Source organism: Neophocaena asiaeorientalis, unplaced genomic scaffold (genome assembly GCF_003031525.2).
Source record: "Neophocaena asiaeorientalis asiaeorientalis breed wild unplaced genomic scaffold, Neophocaena_asiaeorientalis_V1.1 scaffold396, whole genome shotgun sequence".
NCBI classification, from domain to species: Eukaryota; Metazoa; Chordata; class Mammalia; order Artiodactyla; family Phocoenidae; genus Neophocaena; species Neophocaena asiaeorientalis.
The window spans coordinates 4,233,818-4,259,152 of NW_020172455.1; the positions used below are offsets into that span (position 1 = coordinate 4,233,818).

A 25,335-nucleotide genomic window follows, 5' to 3' on the forward strand; every position below is an offset into this window, starting at 1 on the left:
CTTCCTATGACCTAGCCTTGACGTTGCAGGAAGTCATTTCCATTGTATTCTGTTGGTAAACCAAGTTATTTCAACCAGATTCGAGGTGAGGAGAATTATATTCCAACTCTTGAGGTGCAGAGCTACATGTGCAATAGGGAGGGTCGTTACTGGGGGCAGCAATCTTAGGAGCCCTTCTGTCCTCTGGCTCCCAAAGTTCACAGTCATCTCACATGAAAAATGCACTTACTTGTCTCCCAGGATCCCCCAGAGTCTCCTCTCATTATGGCATCAAGCTGGAGATCTCTGTCTCGTCATCTCAGTCAGGTCTAGTATGGATGAGGCTTCTTGGCTGTGGTTCTTCTCCATGTGAGGACCAGTAAACTAAACTAAAGAGGCCCCTGGTGGACCCAGTATACAGTGGTGAGCAGTGATAGGATAGCTGTAGTAGACCTTTTTGTTCAAATAGGAGGGGAAGGCAGGTCACTTAGCAATCCCCGGTCCGTAACAATTGTGAACTCCAGACAGACACCTGTTATCACTTCCTTGATTAGGGCCCAGACCTAGTCCCTGCAAGTGGTTCTTTGTGGCTCTTGGATTCACCCTCTAGACTCTTGACTCCACACCCTGAGCTCTCCTTCCTTTTTCATAAGAAATAGCCGGATTTTGCAGTTGAATAGTTTTCTTAGCCTACTACCCAACAGTAGATAGTTGGGCATCCAAAGATCTGTTTTCATTTTGAGCTGTCTCTCCCTTTCAGTCCAATCTCATGTAACTCCCTTAAAAATGATGTGGGCTTCCCGTGTATCTAATTATAACCCCCTGCATTAGACAAAAGCTGCACCCGCAGATCTCTTTTTGATAGTCTCCTTTTTAATTTGGTCTGAAAGTGCTGTGGGACCACATCCTTAAGGTTCCTAAAAATGTTCTTGCCTCGTAGAGAGTCTAAGAGGTATATACCCTTAAGATTCTTAGAAACTCTTCTTTTAAATCTAAGAGGTTCTATAAAGTTGAGTCCTTAAATCTTTCTGAGGTGTCATCAAGAGACCCTTGACTTCATCTTTACTCTGATTACGTTAAGAATATTTTGCTGACAAGAAAGACTATCCTGGGCCCTTTCTATTTTTCCTAAATTCTGCTCAAACCCTGCACATTTTCTTTTTTAGTTCATCTCTCTCTACCTGTACCTTGTTGTATGCATCTAAGAGAAATCTTTCAGTACTTTTATTGGGTATTTTTCTTATCTTCCACGTTACAGCAGGCAGCAATGTTCCCCAGTCACTGTATAACCTGGGGTGCCTTTTCTCTGTTTCCAGTTAGAATTTCCCTCCTGCTCTTTAGGTCTTCGGTAGCAATCTCCTCGAGACCTTTCCTGCTGCCACCTGCTCCCTGTCCTACAGCCCTGTTTTCACTTACCAATTTCTGTTCTGATTACGTCACTACATCAAAATGCAGTGGCTTAAAATAAAGTGCTCATTGTTCTGTGGGTCAGGAATTCGGGAAAGGTCCAACCGAATCGAGCCCTCTTTTTCACCTGACGTCAGCTTCTTCACATAACATGTCTAAAGACGTAGTGCTTTCTGGCACCTCACTCTCTTTGACACTCCCTTCCTCCAGAGCCTGTACATGTGTTGGTCTTGGGACAGTCATGCTTTTTTCCTGACGAACAACTTCCAAAAGGCAGGAAGGAGAAACTGCCAGGCTAATTATGGGCTGCGCCTGAACTAGCAAAGTGTTCCTTCTGCCATAGTCTAGTGGTCAGTGCAGTTAGAGGGCCACCGGAGATTCAAAACGGGTAGAGACAGAGACTCCGCCTCCTGATGGGGGCCAGAGGGGCAGGTTGTAGAAGAGCATGTGACATGGGGCCCTCTTTGGAAAATGCGATCTGCTACATGATATTCAGAAGTTATGTTAGGTTTGATTTCTCAGCGCTTTGTGTGTGGGTATGCACATGTGCCATTTTATCAGATATAGCTATCAGGAATATAGTAACTCCGTAAATCATTTGAATTAGGAAGCTTTCCCCCCTTTTTCTTTGCTCAGGAATAATCCAAGTAGATCGGAATTACCTCCTGGTATAAAGTTTGAAAGGACCTTTTCATAAAAGCTCCTGAATTGCCAACCTGAGAAGTTTAAGGTTTCAACTTAGCCAAATACGTTGGTCTTTTTCCGTTGATTTCTTCGTTATGTATGTTTAGAAAGTCCTTCGCCAATTTGAGAATGTTTGAGTATTTATCCACAGCCCCTTTGTGATTTGGTTTTATGTTGTATTCATAATTCTTTAATCCATCTAGAATTGTTTAGATGAAGATACAACTCCCTTCCCCCAGCCACATGGTTAACTGATTAGGTGATAATCAATCCATTCCTGCTAATTTGCATTGCAGCCTTCATTTTATGCAATGTTAATGTTATGTATCCTAGAGCCTGTGGATTTCTGTTCTATTAATACGTAAATTCTTTTTCCCATACTGTGTGTTTCATTATTGTAACTCTCTCCCATACATCTCAAGACTGAAAATTACTAAACGTTCATGTTTTAAAATGTGAGTAAATACCACCTGACCCACACTGTTTATGATTTTAGACAATTGAGGACAAGTTTTAAAAATCCTATTAAGAATTTGTTTGATGTATATTTCAGCCAAATATTTTCATACTAGATTTTGTTTTCTAGAAGAAGGAGGAATAAATAGAACAGATATCAATACTCAACATGTTCAGTTTCATGCTGTGAGCATGACTTTCAGATACATAATTTGGTGTACGGAGTTTTTTGAGAAGGAAAAAATGTATAAAGGTAGGAACTAAATGCACTTACCATTGAAGATGGTACAAAGTTCAAGTAAACTGAAGCAGACACTAGTAAAGATTTTTAAAACTTATTGAAGAAGGCTATTTGTGGAGTAGATCTAGTAATGTTTAATTCTTTGAACCATATCATATAGTTAATAAATTAGTTTAAAATGTATTCTTTAACAAAATGAATCTTTTTATTTCACTAATCTAGCTTATTTTTGTTTTCCAGATATTGTTTTGTGTTTGCTTTGGGTTACCTCACAGTATGCCAAATTACTAGAGTCTATATCTTTGATTATGGACAATATTCTGCGGATTTTTCAGGGTAAGCCTGTTTGTCTATTCTAACATGTTGGTTAAAGGACAAAATATAGTTGCATTTAGTAGTTCAAATGAAAAACTCTGCTAGTTGAAAATCCTTTTACGAATTTAGCATTTTTCTTCTTGGAAAGTTGTCTTTTGTAGTGCTACATAAGTCACAAAAATAACCTGGTTTTTAAAATTGACTTATACAAAATTGCTAAATATACGGCAATTAAATTTGTGGTACAGCATTCTGATATTGAAAGCATTTTCTAATTCTGTTAGAAATTTCTGCAATCACTTATAACTAATGAAAATCAGCCCCTTTGAGCCTGCATCCTTGCTACCTTCCCTCCTTCACGCCCCCCTTTCCCTCCGTCCTTCCCTTCCTTCTTCCTTTCTCTGGAGTCCCTTTCATACAGTCATTTCACATCTGATTGCCTGTTCTTGCTTCTGAGCACGCTGTGGGACTTTCTTTGGACCGGAGGTCCTCGGACGAGCTTTGTCAATCTGAATTTCCAAGAGAGGGCACTTGAGCATGTATTTTACTTCTATGCATTTCGCTCCTATGGAATGCTTTACATTCTTATATTCAGTATTCTACTGAGTGGTAGAAATAACTTCTGGCTTTTATTCCTTCAAAGGAGATTGAGTCCCTCCTCGGTACTGGAGAGGTCTTTTCCCTGTAACAAAACTGATGGAGTGTCTATTATGAGATAAATGCAGTCCAAGTCCTTACGAATGAACTTGCTCACCATCTTTATAAAGGGACACCTGCTAACACCTAGGTACCAGGTGGGGAAGTCGAAGATAAAACTCTATAGTCTTTATGTCAAACCTGACAGATTTCTCTGTTGAACAAGATACAGAAGACCTGCTTTTAAGTCAGTCTTGAGTCATCTGGACAGGATAAAAAATGACCAGTAAATCCAACTTGAGGATAAGTAAGTGGAAAAAATAAAACAAATCATGACATCTATGAAAAAAAACTGTTCAACAATAGAAAAGGCCCAAAGTTTTATGAGCTTAGAGAAAAATCGCTGTTATAAAACAAGAGAATTTCAGAAGATGAAGTATCTTTCTCTCCTTAATGAGATCAAAGTGGATTTTACTTTTATTAAACAGATTTTGAAAACAGGCTTGGATGAAAGGAGACTGCATCCAAAAGAACAAACAAAACCAAGACAAAACAAAATTGATTAAATAGACTAAAACACTAGTCAAATTAGCAATATATTGAATAGAATTGAGAAATACACCTGGCATCCAGAAGAAGTGAATAGATGCTGGCCATCTAGCTTATAAATAATAGGAATTCTTGAAGAAAAGAGCTACTGAGCAGAGTCAATAAATGTACTGGGCCACCATGAAAATCTTGGTGAACCTGGAGAGGTAACCCAGGTCACGTGTTGTCATCCTAGTATAACGAAAGTAGGAACTAGCTGCTTATATTTTTAAACCGCCAGATTTAATAAGTAGTTTAACGTAGCTGACTTGAGTTTATTAGTATGGATTGGTACAAGTACAAATTCGTCAGACCCAGTATTTGCTGGATCCTTGTAGCCCCTCCTTCGTTTCAATCTTAGTCATTACCTTTTTTATTTACTTTATCTGCTGTTCCGAACTCACGTCACCCTCTAGCTAGGGGTAGGCTAACACTGTCAGAACAGCGACATCATTTCAGTGGCTTTACATAATGAAGGTTTATTTCCCATTCACAGTCCAGTCCAGTGAGGAGGGGGCCTCTGCTCTGCACAGTCATTCAGGGAACCAGGCTCCTGCTTTCTTGTGGCCCTGCCTCCTTCAGGGTCTCTGGGATCCTCTTGATTATGTAGATGGAGGGGGCGTGTCCAGCAGTGAATTGAGCAAAGAGAGAGCATGCCATGCTTTCTCCCATTCTGTTGGAAAAGGCTAGTTCCATGACCCCACAATTTAGAGGATAGTTTACATTAAGAACAAAATGCGTGTGACATGGCTTTAAGTATTTTAATGAAATTAAAGTGTTCATTTAAATGTTTAAGTATAATTTAAAATATTGAAGTATGTCAAAGAGAAATAACATAGCGTTTTAAAGGTGGACAACCTGATATAAAACTCCCAGTTTAATGTGTGATTTTTGTCCATTAGGAGAAAACATCTGGCCATTATCAGTGAACTGATAAAGATTAGACAGAGACACATCAGCTCAAGGAGACCATCGAGGCTGAACTAAGTTAAAGGACTCTCTTATTTTAATGGGCACAGAAGAGAAAAGAAGCATTTAGAAGCCTTGAGTGTGTTACAACACATGAGCAGAAAAGATCCTGACTTGACCCTAATTAGGATAGATATGGTAGCCATCCAAAATGCTGGCTGTCTGAAGAAGGTAGAACTGAATAAAGGGAACCATTCTTTGTGCTAAGCTGTCCCGTTGCCCTGAAGTTGGAAAAGGGAAGCCAAGCTCTTGCTGAGGAATAGCATGCGAACTGTTTTGTACAGGGCAGTGTTACTTGCAGAGGTGTGGAACACTGATTTTGTGTGTGTGTGTGTGTGTGTGCACGTGTGTACGTGTGTGCAATGAGAGAGAGAGAAATAGGTTGAATATACATTTAAAATATTGATTAGATAAAAGGGGCTCACCTCTTAAAAGAAGCTTCTTTTTGCAGAAAGGTTGAAAAGCTGGGTTGTTAGCTTTCACGTTGGCCTCAGAAAATAGATACAAGAGAAGTATAAAACAGTGAAATAGCTTTCCTTTATATCAGCAATAACCGGTTAGAAAATATAATGGAAAAAGGATCCTAGTTTCAAAAGCAGTAAAAACTATGAAATATTTAAGAATACATGTAAAAAGAAATGCCGGGACCTCTGTATAGAAAACTATGAAACTTTACTATAGGATATAAAAGAAGACTGACTGGAGAAACATCTTGTTTATTCAGAGTAACAGTCAGTATTGTAAAGATGGTCCTTTTTCTCTAGTTAATCTGTAAATGTTATGCAGTTTAAGTTGAGGTTTTGAGGGAAATTAGACACGTTGAAAAGTTTCTCTAGAAGTGTTTGAGAGTAGCAAATTCAATATAAAAACATACTCCGCTTGTAAAGCAGCTATCATTTAAATATTGTAGGACTGACATAGGAATAGCCAAATCCAAGAAGTCAGCATAGAGAAACAGACCCGTGGATCTGGGAAATAAATGTACAGAATGAAAATGCTGGGATTATAGGTCAGTGAGGAAAGCCCCTCTCGATATTCAGTAAATGGCATTGAGACAGAAAAAGAAACGTAAATACTCGCATCCTTGTAGATGGAAGCAGAAAAAGAGATTTTGGGGGCAGGAAGATAATGAGTTCTGATTGGAATATGTCGATTTTGTGGAGCTGAAGGGCTGGCTAAGCATCCACCAAAAAAAAGATATACGTGACGTATTTTCCATTGAAATCAAGCATATATTTTAGAGCTAACCAGATAGTATCAGATGCTCAGGAAGTGTCTTATTACCAGCTGCCCATGTGTGTTCATTCAGCTAAGATTTATTGAGCGTGCTCTATACGTTTCGCTGGGTGCTAAGTACTTTTGCGGGTGACAGTCGTGTCAAGCAGAAGAAGGGAGAGACCATTTGGTCTAAAAGCTCCATTCCGTCCCTCTGTACTCACTGAGCTGAGTCCTGGAAGAGTCCTGCCGCTCTTCACCATCCTCCGCTCTGCTGGGCCCCGTACCTGTGCTGTAAATAGGGTTGATGTAAATTATTCAGCCCATAAACCGCAGTGTGCCATTTATCCTGTTTCGTCCTGTGGGAGCGTCTCCCGACACCTTGACCTACATTTGGTTAGGGGAAGCATTCCGCCCAGCTGCCACTGATGTAGTTCAAGGTACCAGGAGTAAACAGGCACGGGTCTGTTATATGGTTTGGTATGTCTGTTCCCTGCCCTACCTGAGCCTTTCCCCCAATTTTATGTTTATTCACAAAGCAGTGTGGTATCACGGTATTTATCAGAAATCTGCAGTGTTTTCTTAAGACGCTAAAGAGTTGATCACTGGCCTTCAAAGCCCCCACTGTGTGTGCCCAGCCTCACCTCTCGACCTGTCTCGTCTGATGCTGCAGCCACTTTCACGTCCTCACACTTCACTGCGCATCAGATTCTTTCTGCCAGGAGCGCCCTTCCCAACCCTACCTGCGTATCCAGACCTCCCTGCTCTTAAAGGCCCAGATGAAGTGACTCCTGTTCGAGGTGTTTCCCCCTCAGTTTGCTTAGTTTGAAGTTATCTCTCATTTCTCTGCACGTTTCTTCAAATATCTCATTTAGCACTGAACACTTTTTTATGCAGCTCTTCGTGTACCGGTTTAGCTCCTAATTTAGTGAGAAAGCTCCTTCGGAGACAGCACTTTACAGTTAAGTATTGCAGCCCTCCAATGCCCTCTGCTGAGTAGCAGTTCCGATATTTATTGAACGAAGCTTTTATCAGACATCTGCTGTGCCTCAGATACTGTTCATGGTATTTGTCCTATTGCCGTTTAATTTAATCCACGCAGTGGCTTTATTATCCCCATTTTATAGATAATAATTTTGAGGGTGGGGCAGTTAAATAGCTCCCCCGTCTCCACAATTGATAAGTACTGGAGTCGGGACGTGAGCTGTTTTCTGACTCGTGGGTCCACCTGTCTGTTCCCCACGTCTCCGCCCGGTTGTCCAATGAGCATCTCACACTGAACTTGCCTAACACAGAATTCCCAATTTCCCTTCCCTGTTCCTCCTGCACTCCTTCTCAGCCAGCCCCATCCTTCTGTTTCTTGCTGTGGTCAAAAACCTTGGTGGCTTCAGGTCTCAAACCCTGTATCTGATCCATCGTCAAATCTTCATCAAATCTCACTGTCTTTACCGTCAGAAGGTGGCTGGAATCCATTTCACAAGGCCTGTGCCGTCACCCTGGTCTGGGCTGCCGTTCTCGCCTGTCTCTTAGCCCCATCCCAGCACCCCAAAGTCCTTTCCACCCAGAGCTGGAATATACCTATTTAGAACCAAGTTAGTTCTCTCCTGTCACCCTCCACAGTTCCCAGTGTGTCTTGGGTCACGGCCTGTGTCCTCACAGCGCCCTGCAGAAGCCTCCTAGATCTGCCCCCTGCCCCCTGTCTGTCTTCACCGTCTGTTCCTGTCCTTACTTGCCTCCTCCAGTCACATCAGTGTCCTTACCAGCCTTCCAGCAGGCCAGTCACACTCACCTGGGGGCTGGTGAACTTGCCTCACCAGGGCTTGCTCCCTGACTCAAGTTCTCTGTGAAACATCACCCCCGGGTGAGGCCAGTCCTCACCTGCATCCCGGCACTCCCTCTCCCCCACCCCGATGAGCAGAAGAACAACAGCTGGCATACGATACATTGACCTGTAAGTTCATCTGTTATCCATCCCTCCCCAGTATAAGAACGAGAACCCTGTCTCATTCACGGCTGTGTCTCCAGCACCTGGTGCTTTGTAGGTGCTCATTAGATACTTGTTTTCAGAATGACGGAGTAAAAGGGATGGATGGATGGCTCAGAAGCCTTTTCCATCCACTCTCACTGCACATTCCTTTGGTGTTAGGTCCGTGGGGTTTGTCGGTTTCAGTGGGTTTTGCTGTTTTGGAGGAGAGAACACCTGTGTATCAGACATGCCTGAGAGTGGAGAAGTAAGTTTGGTTCTGTTGTTAGGTCACTTGTACCCTGGTGACAAACTGACCTTTACCTAGTAGGTGCTCGTAGTTGCTTTGTAGCAGCATTGTAAGAGTTCAGCAGTCTCCTAGAGATAATGGAACAATCCAGAAAGTGATTGTTCTTTTTTCGTATTCATTCTCTGATAATGTTTAACTACAGTTTGAGTTTCACTGTGTGATAGAAGTAAATCCCATTATTCTCCTTCTTTGTAGAGAAAAAAAAAAAAGCATGTAAATGTTTTAGTTAAAAAGCAAAGTTAATTTGTACCCTTTCAAAAAAATTATAAGAAGTCTAGAGTTTTTTAGTTCTTTACATCTTATTTTATATTACCTGAAGCTCTTTCATCAGTTGAGATATTTATTTTGAATAGCTAGATGGCACATTTTTCCATGTTCCTAGCAGAGTGCCGGGGGACAAAGTATGTGTAGTTCCACCTAAATCTAGCGATGTCGTGGTACAGAACGTGCAGGTGGCTCCATCCAGGCCTGGACCTCACTCCATGGAGGCCCGGAAGTCGACTGCCTGCCCTCCCCACTCCACCTCGCAGCCTCCACCCCAGGGAAGCAGGAGAGTCTGGTTCACTTCGTGTTATCTCAGATGTCCAAGGACCTGGGAAGCGATTAGATATTGGAGGCAAACAGGTAGTTAAAATGTCAATAAAGGTGTAAGTGAAAATTGCGTGAGTCACTCTAACTGTCGCCATTCAGGTATTTGTGAACAAAGTGCACTGCTCAGAAAACCACTGCAGCTCATCTCTTTGTCAACCCTGGGAGCGTTTCCACTTAGAAGCGTCCTCTGTGCACGCACGCCACCCCTACCTCCGTCACTCTGCTCTGTCTCCCGGCCAGGCTCCTGCCTGTGTGGGACTCATCGGTCTGCCTTCCCCTCTGGTTTACTCTTCTGAGCTCTCATTAGTCTATTCCTCCCGTGCTGAGCTTCCCCCTAGTACTTTTTTGCTTTCATTCATAAAGTGCTCCTTCATAGTCACTCTGTAATGATTTTGTCTTCTGTCATTTTCCTGTCACATTAGCCACCCCCTGACCCCTGCCTGGGGCAGGTTGGACCAGAGGCTGTGGAATGGCCACCGCTTTAAAACCAAAGGAAATGTTCAGGGGTAACAGTCGTCGGTTAAGGAAACAGAGAAGCGATGAGAGACATTTTTACAAGCCGGTCAGAACTTTGAGCCCGAGTATATAGCAGGTGCCGAGGGTACAGAGGTGAACAGGGCAGGGTTCCTGCTGTTAAGTAGTCCATGGGTTTTGTGGTGACAGGAAAATAACCCAATAATTACAGAACAGTCTGGTACCTGTTTTCAAGCACAGAGGAGAGCGGACAGGAGGGAAGGAATATAATCAACCTACGGAAGGAGTGATGGATCTTGACACTCAGAAGATTCAGTTTATGTGGTATTTTAGAAATATTTATTCAGAACACGTCCTATGCCAGGCACTGTGCTCAGCCCTGGAGGGTCCGTGGTGAGAAAGACTGTTCGCTCCATACAGCAGGGACCTTCTAAAGAGGGAAGAGAGATCTTAAAACACCGCCATCGCTGGATAGATGAAACACCCATGAATGTGAAGAATTCTTTGAAGGAAATAAACAGGGCGCTGAGATGAAGTGAAGGGCGTGTGTTGCATTTGGGCAGAGGTGGCTGCTGGGGTAGAGCTGCACACGGGCCTCTTGTACGAAGTGACTGTTAACCTGAGACCTGAAGCGGGGGACGGGGATCTCCTTGCAAAGCAGCTCCAGGAGGAAGCAGCATCTGGGGAGAGTCTGGAGCACGTGGGTCTGCTCCCTGCCTTCTTCCCACCTCTGTTAGGGAGCACACTCCTTGGAACCACTCTGTCCCCTGACGCAGCTCACTTGCATGAGAGCCTGCGTCCCGCACACCTGATAGAGTAGAAGTTGCTTGGGGCTGCCAGTAGGCACAGTAAGGGCACGCACTCAAGAAGCATGTATTTGCCTTTGGGGAACATCTGATGTATATGGACCTAACAATTTAGTACGTCACTGAGTTGATAGTATAAATTTAATAATTATTTTATCAGGTGTTTTTATGATGTTTTAAGGTGATGCGAGAAAATTTAGAACCGAAGAGTATTTTCTCATCCATTTTTAAACTAAACTATGAAGAGAATTAGGCAGGTGAAAAAAATGATTCTTTTCCCCCAGGGAAATGGGAGTTACAAGGTATTTTTATAATCCTCAAAGGCATGTAAAATATCTTGCAAAGTTAAAAAAAAAATGGCAACTGGGTGTTGAAAGCAAGCAGCCTGGGGCTAGGTTAGCCGAGGAATAATTTCCTGAGAGTGAGTGATGTATATGTAGGAACTGACCTTTAAGGGAACTCAAGAGGAATCCTCTCCGTTAGTACTTTGAGTTTAAGAGCAATCGTCATCTGACAGGTTTTTTGTGAGATCTTGCCTGTTAGGTGAGGACAGTGGGCTGTAAGTTCTCGGGGGGCCCAGGTCTGTGCATCTCATGCCAGCGGTCGGACCATTTACAACAAACCCTTGATGACGTTGCTGACACGGTGAGAAATCACCTCCTTTCTTTACATGTTTCAAGATGCTGGTTGTTTTGGTGAAGGTGGCAGTCTGTGCTCTGAGCAGTGGGCATGGGGAGGGGTGGGGGTGGGAGGGGAGGGGGGAAGCTCAGGGTCTTCGTGGTGCCGCTCCCCGGCTGCGATGGGCCTTCCATGATTTCCTCCTGGTTTTATTGAGATTCCAAAACTATAAACAGGTAACTTAGGGTTAATTGTTCTTTATACTCATGTCTGTAAGCTAAGGTAAAGGATGAAAATGTAGCCTGGTGGGTTTTCTTATGTGGATTTTGGTTTTCTTCGCAAGTTATCCATTCAATTAGAGATTAGGAAATATGGGAAGACGGTTGCCATTTTCTCACTTGTGACACACATTTAAAGTCCTCTTTCTGTGGAGTGTAACCTGGTTTGTGTGCGTTCAGTACTGCTCCAGGGCGTTTTAACAGCTGCTCCCCCGCCTTGCCTGGCTCCTGGAATAGCGACATAGATGTCGTCCTTTCTCTTTTTGCCCATTTCCCTCTTTCTGTTTTGCTCCACATTTCTTACCCAAACTCCTTTAATTTTCTACCTAGTCTCCTTTTCCCAGGCCAGGTACTTTCCATCTTTAAATTCAGCCCTGAGGCAAAAGTACTGAGTGAGAGTGGGGGGATGGGGTCCCATCTGGTGGCTGTGTGGTCCTCAGCTCTGGCCTCAGGTTACAGGCAGGAAGTGAGGAGGTGGGGCTGCATCTCTGCTCACACAGGTTTCCTTTAGAGGATGAGCCTTTTCTTAGAGCAAGGGAGAAAACCCAGATCCCCTGTCTTCGGTCGCTTCCCCAAACGTAACAGCCCTGGAGTTCTCTTTGAAATTCCTTGGGGTCTTATTTTTATTTAAAACTTTCAGTGTTTTGTAGTCATAAGCAGAATAAAAACTCTTTCATATATCATAAGTATTATTTTAAATTTCTTCTTGTAAAATATTTATTTTCTGTTTTGTCATAGCCCAATGATGATAATTACCCAGAAGATCACTAGTTTGGCTTGCGAAATTCATGATGGTAAGAATTTGGAAATTAATTTTTCGTCACTGAAAAGGTTATATTCCAAGCATCCTTTGTTTGAGAGATTATGATAACTTTCTGTTAGAGGAAAGAAAGGGATGGCGGTAAGATAGGGAAAATATTGAACTCTGCTTAAGGCTACTAACGTGTGCTTATTTTCTTTCACTGTTTATTCTTAATTTTGCATTCAGTTCAGTGACAGAAACAAAGTAAAATAGTGTGAGTCAAGCACGTGACCCACATCAGTGGCACTTTAAAATATGAAGGAAATAGACATTTGGTCTAAATCAAGTTTTATTAATCCCTGCTTCATCTCTGTGTTACATTTGTATTAAAATCTGCATGTTTTCCCCCTGCCCCACTCCCTTATACACATGAACACACACACACGTATCCTTTTAGTACAAATACGTACATATTCATATTCTGTATCCTCAGTGAATGGACACCTTGCCATGGCAAATGCTGGCAGTCAGGACTCTGAGTCCTAAGAGTTAGACTCTGGTTTCTTCAGAGATTGAAGGAGGATTCTCTATAGGACAATCATTTATATGTAGCCTGGATGGATTTGCAGCCTCCTAGTATCCATCACCCATCCTGTACCACCTGCTCGGGAAGACCCACAAGAATTTTCGAAGTGTGTTGTTGCTTCTTCGACCTCCTCTGGCCTTTAAACTGGGTTTAAGATTTAGCAAGTTGAGGACTTCCCTGGTGGCGCAGTGGTTGAGAGTCCGTCTGCCGATGCAGGGGACACGGGTTCGTGCCCCGGTCCGGGAAGATCCCACATGCCGCGGAGCGGCTGGGCCCGTGAGCCATGGCCGCTGAGCCTGCGCGTCCAGAGCCTGTGCTCCGCAACGGGAGAGGCCACAACAGTGAGAGGCCCGCGTACCGAAAAAAAAAAAAAAGATTTAGTAAGTTGATGTGTAATCATAGGTAACATTCTCCTGTTTGGAGGAAAGGTAAAGAAGTGGTTGAAGATGGTATACTGACTTCAGTTTCGTTCACTAGAGTCACGTAGGAGTGAGGAAATCCTTCCTTGCTTTACACTGTCCATACCATTGAGGTTAGTCACTGGAATCGTCCAATAATAGCAACATGCCTCCTTTTGAAAAGTCATTGCATTTACTATTAAATATGCTAGCATTGGGGAATTTTTAAATGTAATCATACTTTCCTTTAGAAAAGAGTCAGATTAGTTCCCTGACATGGGTTATTTATTTTGCCCAGAGCTGGACGTGTTTGGTTATATGATGGTCCTTTCACATGATTGAGCCTGTGTTGTAATGAGAAAGAAAGGGACTAGTTGTACCAAATAGTTAGACCGAAATTGGGATTATAACCTGAATTTCGAATGAGGAAAGTAATGCAAGTGTGAATGGGAAGAAATACCATTCTTTTCTCGGGAGAAATCATAATTGATAAATTGCCTATTTTTATTTCTCAGGGATGTTTCGAAAGGATGAAGAACTGACTCCGTCACAGAGAGGCTTAGCGGTAAGGTATGTGCCTTTAAATCGTCTCCTGCCGAGGTTCACGCTGTCCCTGCTGGGGACGCACCCTTACTCATGGCCAAGGCTAACTTGTCCTCCTGGAAGCTCTTAGTTCATGAAAACCAAACGATCCTCCGTCTGCACGCCTCCCGCCACAAAATCTGGCTGGGCTGGGCCTCCCTTCTAAGACTCCCATAGCACCTTGAGGATTTCGTCATACAGCATGCACCTTCTGTGCGCCACAAGGCATCTACGAAATCTTCTGTCTCTTCTGCGAGGCTCTGAGTTCCCCGAAGACAGGAAGCCTGTTTGGTCTTCATGTGGTAATTATGAGTCATAATCACAGCTACCATTTATAGACCAATGACCTGATGGCAGGTGCTGGGATTAGGCGTGTTAATATAGCACAGAGATGCCATGTTTGGAGATAATGAAGGACCAGCAAGATGTTCTCATTGGTACTTGAGGGATTCATTTTGGGATAGCCTGCTTGTTTACTGTGCATCCTGTGTGGACTCATCTGAGGAAGAGCTTAATTTCTTGGCAGGGCCTGTCTCAACCTGATATAATCAGACGCCAGATACTCAATTTACCTAAAGAAGAACTTCCCACAAGCGCCTTGTTTCCTGCAAATCTGGAACTAATAATATACTCTTGGCTGTCAGAAGAATGAAATGGTTTGTGTAGTAGGAAGGCCCTACCCTAAGTGCTCACCTTTGATCCCAGGTAGTATGTCTTGAGGATCTTCTTATATTTTCCCCATCTTTAAAATGATTCTATTTTGATTTTATATATCAGCGAATATGCACTTGAATTTACTTAGCTGCTGAGAGCTTAGTTTGACCTGGGCTCTGTGATCTGTATGAGTCCTTGGTCCATCCCAGGAACCGCTTGTCAGGAGCCACTCAGCCCTGGTCCCCCCTTTCCCTCCCACACGGCCGCCTGGCAAGACCCCAAACCCGGTTACATTCAACTCTCCGCCTGCCCGAACAGCAGAAGAAGGCAGAGTGGAGAAACGTCGTCTTGCTGGTTGGAGTGTTTCGGATTTGTTACCCCAGGTTTAAAACTACGGAGCTCAGTATTAACCACAGTTCCCCTGCCTCCTCCCCGCCGGCCACTCGCTTTCCACCTGCTGCAGCATTGGGAACAGCGTCCTCCTTTCTCCCCCACTCCCAGCACCCCGTCCCCGACACGCACGTGGGATGGTGTTTGCTTTTTGGAGAAAATAAGGCAACTCTGCTTCATTCTGCGACCGCCAAACCTACCAGCCTGCCTGTGTCTGTAACAGAATACTCTCCTTTCCTTCCCAGTGCCACGTATACACCGTCCGCAGTCCAGCCCAAGGCCAACTTTTCACGTCAGCGCTGAGTCCAGTTGCTTCTTGAGTACAAAACTCAAGGATTTTGCTGCTTCAGTCATCCCATCTTGTGCACTGTCGCTCATCAATTTTTCCCCCTCTGTGGGCTCATTCCCACCAACTTAAAGGGAAAAGACTCCTTGACCTCACAGCCCCTTCCAGCTTCCACCTCATGACTCTCCACTCCTTTAGAGCAAGACTCCTTGAAGGATTTCTCTATTCTTACTTCCTCATCTCCTTTTCTCTCCCCAACCCACTGCAGTCAGGTTTCTGTCCTCGATGCTTGTCTGCCACCATTCTTTCAAGGTTGCTCTTCACCTTGGCAGATTTAATGGTCCGCCTCGGTCTGTAGGCCGCTCGACCTCTCAGCACCGCGTGACCCGTTGGCTCGCTCAGTCTGTGAGACACCTTCGCCGCTTACCATCCGGGCCACCACGTGCATCTCACCGTCCTCGTGCCTCACCGGCTGCTTCTCTTGGTCTCTGCTGAATCCCTCTGCCGCACTGCGAAGTGTTCCTGTGCTGCTGGGCACATCCTTGGACTTTTCCATCTTCGGGCGATTGCTTGCCTTCCATTGGCTTTAATACCGTCCACGCATTTGAAGTCTCCTACGTTCATATCCCCATCCAGCCTCTGTCCTGGGCCCTGGCCTCGTATGTCCACCTGCCATTGCAGCGTCCAGGCGTGGAGGGTAAACAGTGTCTCAGATGGAACCTGTTTGGAACAGAACTTCTGATTTCTGTGTCCCTTGTCCCGCACCCCAACCCCATCTGTTCTTCCACCGTTACTTCCCTCCCAGCTGCCTCGCTCTCTACCTGGTCCACTGACATCACCGCGGCCTAACCTCGCTCTCCACCTGGTCCACTGTGCGAGCTTTTCTGGCTGCTCTCCGTTTTCTCTCCTGCCCACCCGGCAGCCAGAGATTCTTTTACTACGTATTGGATTATATTATCACCCTCTCCTGATGAAAACCCTCCCGTGGCTCCTCATGCCATCGAGAATAAACTAACAAAGGTCTGACGGCCGCCTGGCAGGTCCCACAGGAGCCATAGCCTCCTTTCCTCCCTGCTCAGCCCACCCGTCACTGCACAGCCCTCCCCTCCAGCACCCTGTAGCCCTTGGCCCTGCTTTACTTTCCTTCATCATATGTATCACTGTCTGATGTTTTATAATATATTTATTGAGATTGTCCCTCTCCCTGGCCCCCACTTTTCAGCTCCAGGAGGACAGACCTTCGTCTTCCTTATCATTACATTCCCATCTCCTCAACAGCAGTTTGCCCTGGGGTGCTTGTGGGCCCCAGGAGACATTTGCCAATGCCAGGGACATTTTTGGTTGTCACTGAAGGAGAGGGGTGGTGCTACTGACATCTGCCGGGTCAAGGCCAGGGATGTGGCTAACATCCTACAGTGCCAAGGACGGTCCCCTTCAACAAAGAAATATTGTCCCTAAATGTCAGTAACGCTGAGAAGCCCTAACCTGGGATGACACACAGTTGATATCAAATAAGTATTTATGGAATGAAGAACGAATCTTCCACTTGATGTCATAACTAGAGTATTACGGTTATACTTAGTTCTCGTTTCATAGCACGTAGTATAGTTATCTGCCTCTTTCCTAACATGACTTGTCATTTGTACGTCAGCAAGTTTCATGGTTCAGAATCATCTGTCCTTGAAAATTGTGATACATATTTGGACATGGTAAGATTGAGATGCGCCTTGACAACCTGGCATTGTTTTGGTCTTGAAATAAGTGGTGTTGAAAACGGGGCTCTTTTGCCTGAGTACAAGGGGCTCTTTGGCAGCTTGGTGATGACGGGGCACTCGTCCAGGTGTGCGAGGTGGTGAGAAGGCCCTCTGTTACATGGAAAGAACTACAAGAGAAAATCTGCCGAAACATTTTGCTCCCAATCACTTGTGAGCCCTCAAGAAAAATTACTTAATGTTCCAAAAACTTTTAAATGTAGAAAAGTAATTCAGGAAAAACTTTTTAAGGAGTTTTGGCTAAGGGGTGACCTAGCTGAGTGTCAGTTGGGCCAGAAGCACTGTTTTCTCTTTGTTTTATTTAATAAAAATATATGTGAGGGGGTTCCGTCGACTCCTCTTGGCCATAGAGACTGTGCTTTTTTAGGAGATCGCCTGTCATATTAGAGAGGAAGACAGGGCTGTAACACGTTCAAGAGCCTACTTACTCTCCCCGGGTGTAGTTGTGCTTTTATTTGTGGTAGTTTATAGCTGTCAGTGGATGGCAGACTTCACAGATGGAGCTGGTTTTAAAAAATAAAAAAAATACACTTCTGATGCATTTACATGATAATATACATGGTCTGCATAATCTCCTACGTTATTAACTGGTTTTCTCCCGGTTACCTGCATTGAGACCTGGAATGCTTCGTACACTTTAGATACTGTGTGCCATTTGGACTGACCTGAGAGCAGTTGAATTAAAAATGTTTCAGTAGAGCTTCCCTGGTGGTGCACTGGTTGGGAGTCTGCCTGCCAATGCAGGGGACGTGGGTTCGAGCCCTGGTCCGGGAAGATCCCACATGCTGCGGAGCAACTAAGCCCGTGTGCCGCAACTACTGAGCCCACGTGCCACAACTACTGAAGCCTGCACACCTAGAGCCCATGCTCCACAACAAGAGAAGCCACCCAAATGAGAAGCCCGTGCACTGCGACGAAGAGCAGCTCCCGCTCGCCGCAACTAGAGAAAGCCCGCGCGCAGCAACGAAGACCCGATGCAGCCAAAAATTAATTAAAAACAAAAAGTTGCACAACATCCTTGATTCTTTTCTCCCTTACGCCGCACATCCGGTCCATCAGCAGACCCCGGGGCTGTCCTGCCAGAATGCAGGCAGACGCTGCTGCTCCGCGGCCCCAGCCCCGTCACCTCCCCCTGGAGGTCAGCGGCCTCCTGACTGGTCTTCCCCCTCCACCCTTCTCTGTCCACACCTAGGGGCTAGAGGGATTCTTTCAAAACATAGGTATTTTAAAAGCCGACACATTCAGAATAAAATCCGAGGTTCCCTCCGCGCCTTGCAAGGCAGGCCCCTCACCTCGGCTCGCTGACTCCTTCCCTGCCTCTCTGCCTGGCTCAGCCCGCCCAGCCACACCGGGCTCCCTGCTGCTGGCCCTGCCCCCGGCTCAGGGCTTTTGCCCTCATCGTTCCCTCTGCCTGGAGCCCTTGTCCGGGACATTCACACGACTTGCACGTCTCCTGATCAGAGAGGCCTCCTCTGACTTATTAATATAACAAAATGCCCCCTTCTCCTTGCACGTAGCATCTCTGAAGTTACTTTATGTATTTTTTTTATTGTTTATTTTCTGCAGCTGTTCTGTAAGCTCTATGAATGCAGAATTCCTCTGTTTTATTTACTGCGGTATCTCTAGACCCTGGAGCGTGTGTGTAGTAGTCAGTGCACACGTAGATTTGTTAAATGAGTGAACGATTGGCTAGTAAGAGATGATTCTTCCTGCCGTATCTTGTCCTCCTTGGGTTTGTTTCATCATAAGGAGTTAGGTGGAAACCCTTCGTAGTTGCTCATGAAGACCTGTACGGAAACTCCTTTATCCAGAAATACTGTTGCGCATTCCTTCATCTTGAACCTTTAAATTCTCATTGTTTGGATGCAAATGAAAATCAAAGCTAGTTTTATTTTGGAAATGCTAAGAGAAGTGAGGTTGGAGAAGATCATTCCTGTCACATTTTCTGGAAGCGAACGTTCCCTCTCACATGTTGTGTGTCTTTTCGTTGCAGACGCATGCCGAGCCTTCTGGAGTATTTAAGTTACAACTGTAACTTCATGGGAATCCTGGCAGGCCCACTCTGCTCTTACAAAGACTACATCACTTTCATCGAAGGCAGATCGTACCATGTGACACAATCAGGCGAACACGGAAAAGAAGAGATACAGTATGAAAAGACAGAGCCATCTCCAAATGTAAGGTCATGAGGTTCACCTGCAGCCTCTCTAACATGTATTGATTCGCCTTGTTTATTTCAAGATACTAGTGTTTTCAAGTTTTGAGTGTACCCATCTTTTTCTTTAAGAACATTTTTCGAGGTAAATGATACTTCACACAGTACCTAGTGGTGATGCCTGGTAGAAGTACAATCATGACTGAAGAACAAAAATAAGGTTACTTTAAAAGCTGTGCTGCGTTCCTTAGTGAGGATAATGCTTTGTAGTCATGGAGTATTGTACAGAAAAGCCCATCTCGTGGATCTGCCCGAGCCTCATTTTCCAGGCTTTTTCCTTAGCTGTACCTTACGTCTCTCCTCATGCTGACCATTGCCAGTTGAAATCTTATGCCTGTTTAAAGGCCTACTTCAGATATCACCTTTTCCATAAAACCTTGTCCGGTTTTCACAATACAGAAGATAATAATAGTGACACTTTCCTAGCACTTTCAGCCCCTAGGACAGTCTTGCGAGGCAGACGCTTTATTCTCACGACTTCACGTGTGAGGAGGCTGAGACTCAGAGGCTAAGTAATTTGACCAGGGTTTCCAGGGTGGCAGTGGGAGAACCGGAATCCAAGCCCAGGCGGTCTGAGCCTCACACCCGAATGTCATCTTTATTCCTTGGAACAACTGGTACTCCTTGTCCAGGGAGCCCGTGCGGTTCTGTGCAGGCCAAGTTCTGCTGGATTTGATCTGGTAGAATCTAAAGGTCCATAAGAAATAGGCCAGTCAACAAGTCTGTGAGACAAAAAGGTGGGGCTAGGGCTTCCCTGGTGGCGCAGTGGTTGAGAATCCGCCTGCCGATGCAGGGGACCCGGGTTCGTGCCCCGGTCCGGGAAGATCCCACATGCCGCGGAGCGGCTGGGCCCGTGAGCCATGGCCGCTGAGCCTGCGCGTCTGGAGCCTGTGCTCCGCAACAAGAGAGGCCGCGATGGTGAGAGGCCCGCACACCGCGATGAAGAGTGGCCCCCGCTCGCCACAACTAGAAAAAGCCCTCGCACAGAAACGAAGACCCAACACAACCATAAATAAATAAATCAGTTAAAAAAAAAAAAAAAGGTGGGGCTAGTATGCTTTCTCTGAATGTGGGGTTTGGAGCAGAGGACCAGCTCCTTTCTAAGTTATTATGAAACAAAGAGTGAATGAAGACGTGCACTCATTTGCAAAATCTCTCGTATTTTCTCTTTCGTGCCATGCAACTCATTGTGTTTTACACCAAAAAGATGCTCTCGTCTTCACAGTTTCTGTTAACTGGCCAAGTGTTAATTGATAAATGCCAGCTCAAACTGGGACGAGAAACTGGGTATATTCAGATCTCTTCGCTGACTGTTTTGTGTCAGGCTGACCACTTAACCCTTTAGAGGCCTCACTGCCGTAGGCGGAACTCAAGGTCGTTATAGACAGCTTCGATATCCCAGAGGTTTATTCTAGAATACTGGGAAGAGAATGAAATTAGGAATTTAGAAATTCCTAACTAGCAAATTAGGAATTAAGATGCTAGGCTTAATTTTGTAAAATGCTGGAAAAATATCAAGTGCAACAAATATATAAGTAGTGGTAAATCAAACCCAATAAAAAACAGTGCAAATTTGTGTATTACTTCTGTCACCTCACTCTGAATTTTTATGGGATTTGCTCTTAGAAAACATCACTTTCCTCCTTCAGGTCATGGGCATCATAAATAAGAGATTGTTGACAATAGCAAGTACTCTTCATATATTATCTCACTGTTTTAGTATATTTTAAATTTAAATTCCATATGTACATAGTTCACACAAACAGTGGTAGTTATTTACAGATCACTTAAAGGCACTTAGAAACTCTTTGTGTTATGAGTGGGGTGTGTAGACTCTTTGAATCCAAAGTGGGTCAGTCAGGTACCCAGAGGCCCATTTGTTGGGGGCCTCCCAATTGTCTTTATCTGCGTTAGTTAAGATACAGGTTTGGCTGCTGAACCAACGACCAAAATAACAGGAGGTTAAACAAGGTGGAAGTTTGTTCTTCTCTTACAGGACAGCTCAAGTGTCAGCAGTCCATGGGTAATATGGCAGGTCCACGGGCGGGGGATCCAAGCTCCTGTTTTGGCCATCCTTAGGGCGTTTCCCTCATCCTCATGGTCTGAGGATGGTTTGCCACAGAAGTTGTCCATGTTACTTGTGACCACATAGCTACACTCAACTGCAAAGGAGGCTGTGACGTGTGGTCTTTAGCTAGACTTCACCGTGCCCAAATAGAAAATCCATTGCTATGTAAGAAGCGGGGCGCGTCTCCTGGGGAACACCTGTCAGTCTCTGCTGTGATGCCGGTAGGTCTTTTCTCTGAGGCTGTTTGGTTTCTTGAGTGCGGGCTTCTCCCGTCTTCTGCCCCGGCTGTTCAGACTTGACTGCTGGTCTCTGGAGCTGGGAGGGAGGGGCTGCGGACATCGCCTCTCGGGATGCATCCACCACAGGCTCAACATTCATTCCAGCCCTACTCTGGACCCGTGTCCTGAAGCCTGGCTCTCTTCTGGTTAGGCTTCCCTGAGAGTTAACTTCTGGCCTCCTGCCAGTATGGGGGAGAGGAACTGGGGTTACACCTGGCTTCCCAGCTTCAGGCCCCCTCACCCCTGCCTTTCAGAGTTCCTGATCCCGCATTGACTGAGCTTTTTGGGGGACTCTCGTTGGTGTGTGTGCCAGCTGGTAGTTGAGATCAGGTATATGTTACTTTAACTTGTTTTAAACTGAGACCTGGAAACTAGTGTGTACAGTCTAATGGCCACAGTACTTCTCATTACGTTACTCAAGTGATGTATCCGAGTTTTAGGTTCACATATGAGGTCATTCGGTTCATCTCACTTCATTTATAATTATAATTTTTCCCTAATTACCTGTTGCAAATTCAGATGTGTAGGTTAGATATTTTGGAGGTAGGAGTGAAGAAAAGGTAGCCTTACTTTACTGGAGGAAGCTTTGAAAGACGACCAGGAAAATGAGAATAAGAACAGTTGCAGCGAAGAGCCCTTGACCTTCCAGCGCCTCCTGACAATAAATAAAGATTTTTCGAAAGTGCAGGAATCAGGCTTGTGCTCTGACTCTCGCCTTTGAGCCTTTCTTTTTGGCCCCGTTACAGAAAGTGTTAAATGTGGGTGTCCATCTGCAAATAACTGTAGTTAATTGGAATATTATTTGATTACTGTTCAGGACACTAAATCCAAGGATTTTGTTACGTTCTTTCATCTGGATCCAGCCTTTTCTTTCCTCTGTTTCTTTACCTCTGTAGCCTGTATAATCTCCTTTATATTGAATCAGATTGAAATAGTCCAGCCTACTGAACACATAAAGACACCATGAGTTGGTGTTTTTCAAGGTAATTGAACCTTACCAGAATAAAGATTATCCCTTTCTTTCCATCAGAATCTTTATGCAGATCTTTTTGTTTTCTTGGGTGTGGCTCTTTTGGTTTTATCATTTGAACAAAATTGCTTTAAAGAACTTTCAGGTTTAAAGAAACGTGAAAGTTGTTTATTGTAAAAATAGTTTTCCATGAAATACCTAGAATTTGGAAAGTAGGGAAAAAGCACAATGGAAGAAATAAGCCACATATGTGTGTGTGTGTGTGTGTGTGTGTGTGTAGTCACGTAAAATCCACTACCAAAACTTATTAATGTTAACATTTTTACGTAGTCACCCTCGACACCTGTGTTTGCTTTTAGTTTTTCTAAGTTCACTGAAAGTCCTGAAAATACACATTGGGGTTTCTAGTGTGATTTGAGCCATAACCCAGAGGCAGTCATTAGACATAAGGCTTCATGTGTTCATACTGAGACAGTGGCGGCTTTAAATGCTGAGCACACCTGAGTTCAGGATTTTGGATGGAGTTACAGGGTTAATACTGCCTTCAGGAGGAGTTATGTGGCAATAATACGTAAATACGTATCGATTAAGTTTATGAAGTCTTGTCTTGCTTTCAGATGGCAGTTATTCAGAAGCTCTTAGTCTGCGGACTTTCCTTGTTATTTCACTTGACCGTCTCTAAGACATTACCTGTGGAGTATAACATTGATGAGCATTTTCAAGCTACAGCTTCATGGCCGACCAAGGTTATCTATCTGTACGTCTCTCTTTTGGCTGCCAGACCGAAATACTATTTTGCATGGACGTTAGGTAAGTGACACGTGAATGAACCTTCGTGTCAATGTGTGGAAGTATAAATCTTACCCTGGTGATAGCTGGGAGAGTACCCTCTTGAGAATATATAGTTCAAGACCAATGAGAAAAACTAGGGTCATCTATTCAGGAGAAGCAAACCTTACAGTTCATGTCCTACATATAAGGATAGATCCTAAAAACTGTTAGGAGAGCCTAAAAACTGGATCAAGGCCCATTTTATTATAATATCATATAAAAATGAGAATGAATCTACTTTGACTGTTTAAGAATTAAAGATGATAGTATAGGATAACGTACATCTTCTGGGAGAACATAGTAGTTTGTTACATAGGTTTGTAATAGTTTCCTTTCCTTTGTGTATTACAGCTGATGCTATCAATAATGCGGCAGGCTTTGGATTCAGAGGATATGACAAAAATGGAGCAGCTCGTTGGGACTTAATTTCCAATCTGAGAATTCAGCAAATAGAGGTTAGTAAATCATTAAGAAGTTGGTTACCATATGACACTTTAAGTAGTATAATTTGCCTTCATAGGTTATGATGTGATGTCCCAAGAGTGGTACTGAAAGATTTGTAATAATAATACTCATTCTTTCAATCAGCCAATATTTATTGGTCGTCAACCGTGTGCCCCAGGCCCTGGGGAGCCGGTGAATAAGATCAGTACAATCTGGGCCCTCCTGGAACTTTAATCTAGTGGGGGTTCCAGGGATACAGAAAGATTGGCTGTGATCAGAGAGGTATAGGGCGTTTCTGAGATAGGAGGCCAGCTTAGACTAGTGAGGTGATTGAGTGTGTGTGTGTGTGTGTGTGTGTGTGTGTGTGTGTGTGTGTGTTAGGAGGATGGGGCTATGTCAGGCAGAAGGCGTCACCCTCCTGAGACAGTGACCTTTTAGGAGGGTGCTGTGTAGGTCCAGCATGATGGTGACCTCAACCAGGGTAGTGGCAGTGGGGCTGGAAAGACATAAACACACTGGACACTGTTTAAGAGACTCAGCAGAACTTGGTGATACGCTGGAATCAGCAAGAGAGAACGAGTTATGAATCATGCCCAGAGGTCTGGTTTAGACCGCTGTGTTCACCGTGGTACCTTTCACTGGGGTAAGGAGCAAGGAGAAGGCTCAGTTTTGAAGGGAAAGGTGGTCTGTTCAAATGTCAGACTTACCCGAGTGGTCCAGCAGGCCAGTGAATGCTGAGGCATGGGCTGAGATTGTAATTTGGGAACTATCACACTTCAGGTTTTGGGAGGAACCACGAGAGTAGTCATGAGGGACACTGAGGGGGTGGGATGAGACGAGAGCCCCCAAAGGAGCCCCCATCTTACAGGCCAGGCAAAGGAAGGCATGCGGGAGGAGGTAGCTGGAGAGAAGAGAGGAAAACCAAGAGCAGGCATTGCTCTGCAAGCCTGTGTAAGGGGTTGTTCCCGATGGGAGAAGTTACCAGAACTTTGGGTGAGAGGCTGACCGGGAACGAATAGTGAGCGGAGCAGCTGGACCCACTGCTGGACCTTGGCACCTGCAGTTGTGGGACCACAGGAAGTACAGGCCTGATCAGGGCTCTAGAGCCTTCTGCTGTTAGAAGGGACCCAGAAGATAGAGAAGTAAGTTAGACACCAGGGCCAGAAGCGGGGAGTGCCACAGGACCAGTGACCCGATTTTCCGCACAAATGCATGGCATGGGAAAAGTGGGGGGCAGAGAAGGGCTGTTACACATTAAAAGAGACATCAGCCAGACGTGCCATATGTTTGGATCCTGACTGACCCCACCAACTGGAAAACCATGTTTTTAAACCGTCAGGGGTATTTGAATACAAAACGGATATTGGATGATATTAAAGAATTATTGTTAATTTGGTTAGATCTGGTCATAGTTTTTTTTTTTAATTTATTTTTTAATTTTTTTTGTAACATTATTTTTAAAAATTATTCTTATTTTTTTTTAAAAAAATATTTATTTATTTGGCTGGGCCAGGTCTTCGTTGCGGCATGCAGATCTCTAGTTGTGGCATGTGGGATCTTTTAGTTGCGGCATGCGGAATCTAGTTCCC

General features: G+C 44.5%; 1 protein-coding gene across 1 annotated transcript in view; it reads left to right on the top strand.

Moving 5' to 3' along the window:
* The window catches only part of MBOAT2 (membrane bound glycerophospholipid O-acyltransferase 2), an 80,679-nt gene that overhangs the window by 37,922 nt on the left and 17,422 nt on the right, over positions 1-25,335 (top strand). Inside the window, exons 4-9 of the mRNA XM_024737721.1 lie at positions 3,008-3,103; positions 12,269-12,324; positions 13,772-13,826; positions 18,934-19,117; positions 23,089-23,281; positions 23,654-23,757. Coding sequence (XP_024593489.1) covers positions 3,008-3,103; positions 12,269-12,324; positions 13,772-13,826; positions 18,934-19,117; positions 23,089-23,281; positions 23,654-23,757 — 688 coding nt within the window. The remainder of the gene's footprint in view (positions 1-3,007; positions 3,104-12,268; positions 12,325-13,771; positions 13,827-18,933; positions 19,118-23,088; positions 23,282-23,653; positions 23,758-25,335) is intronic.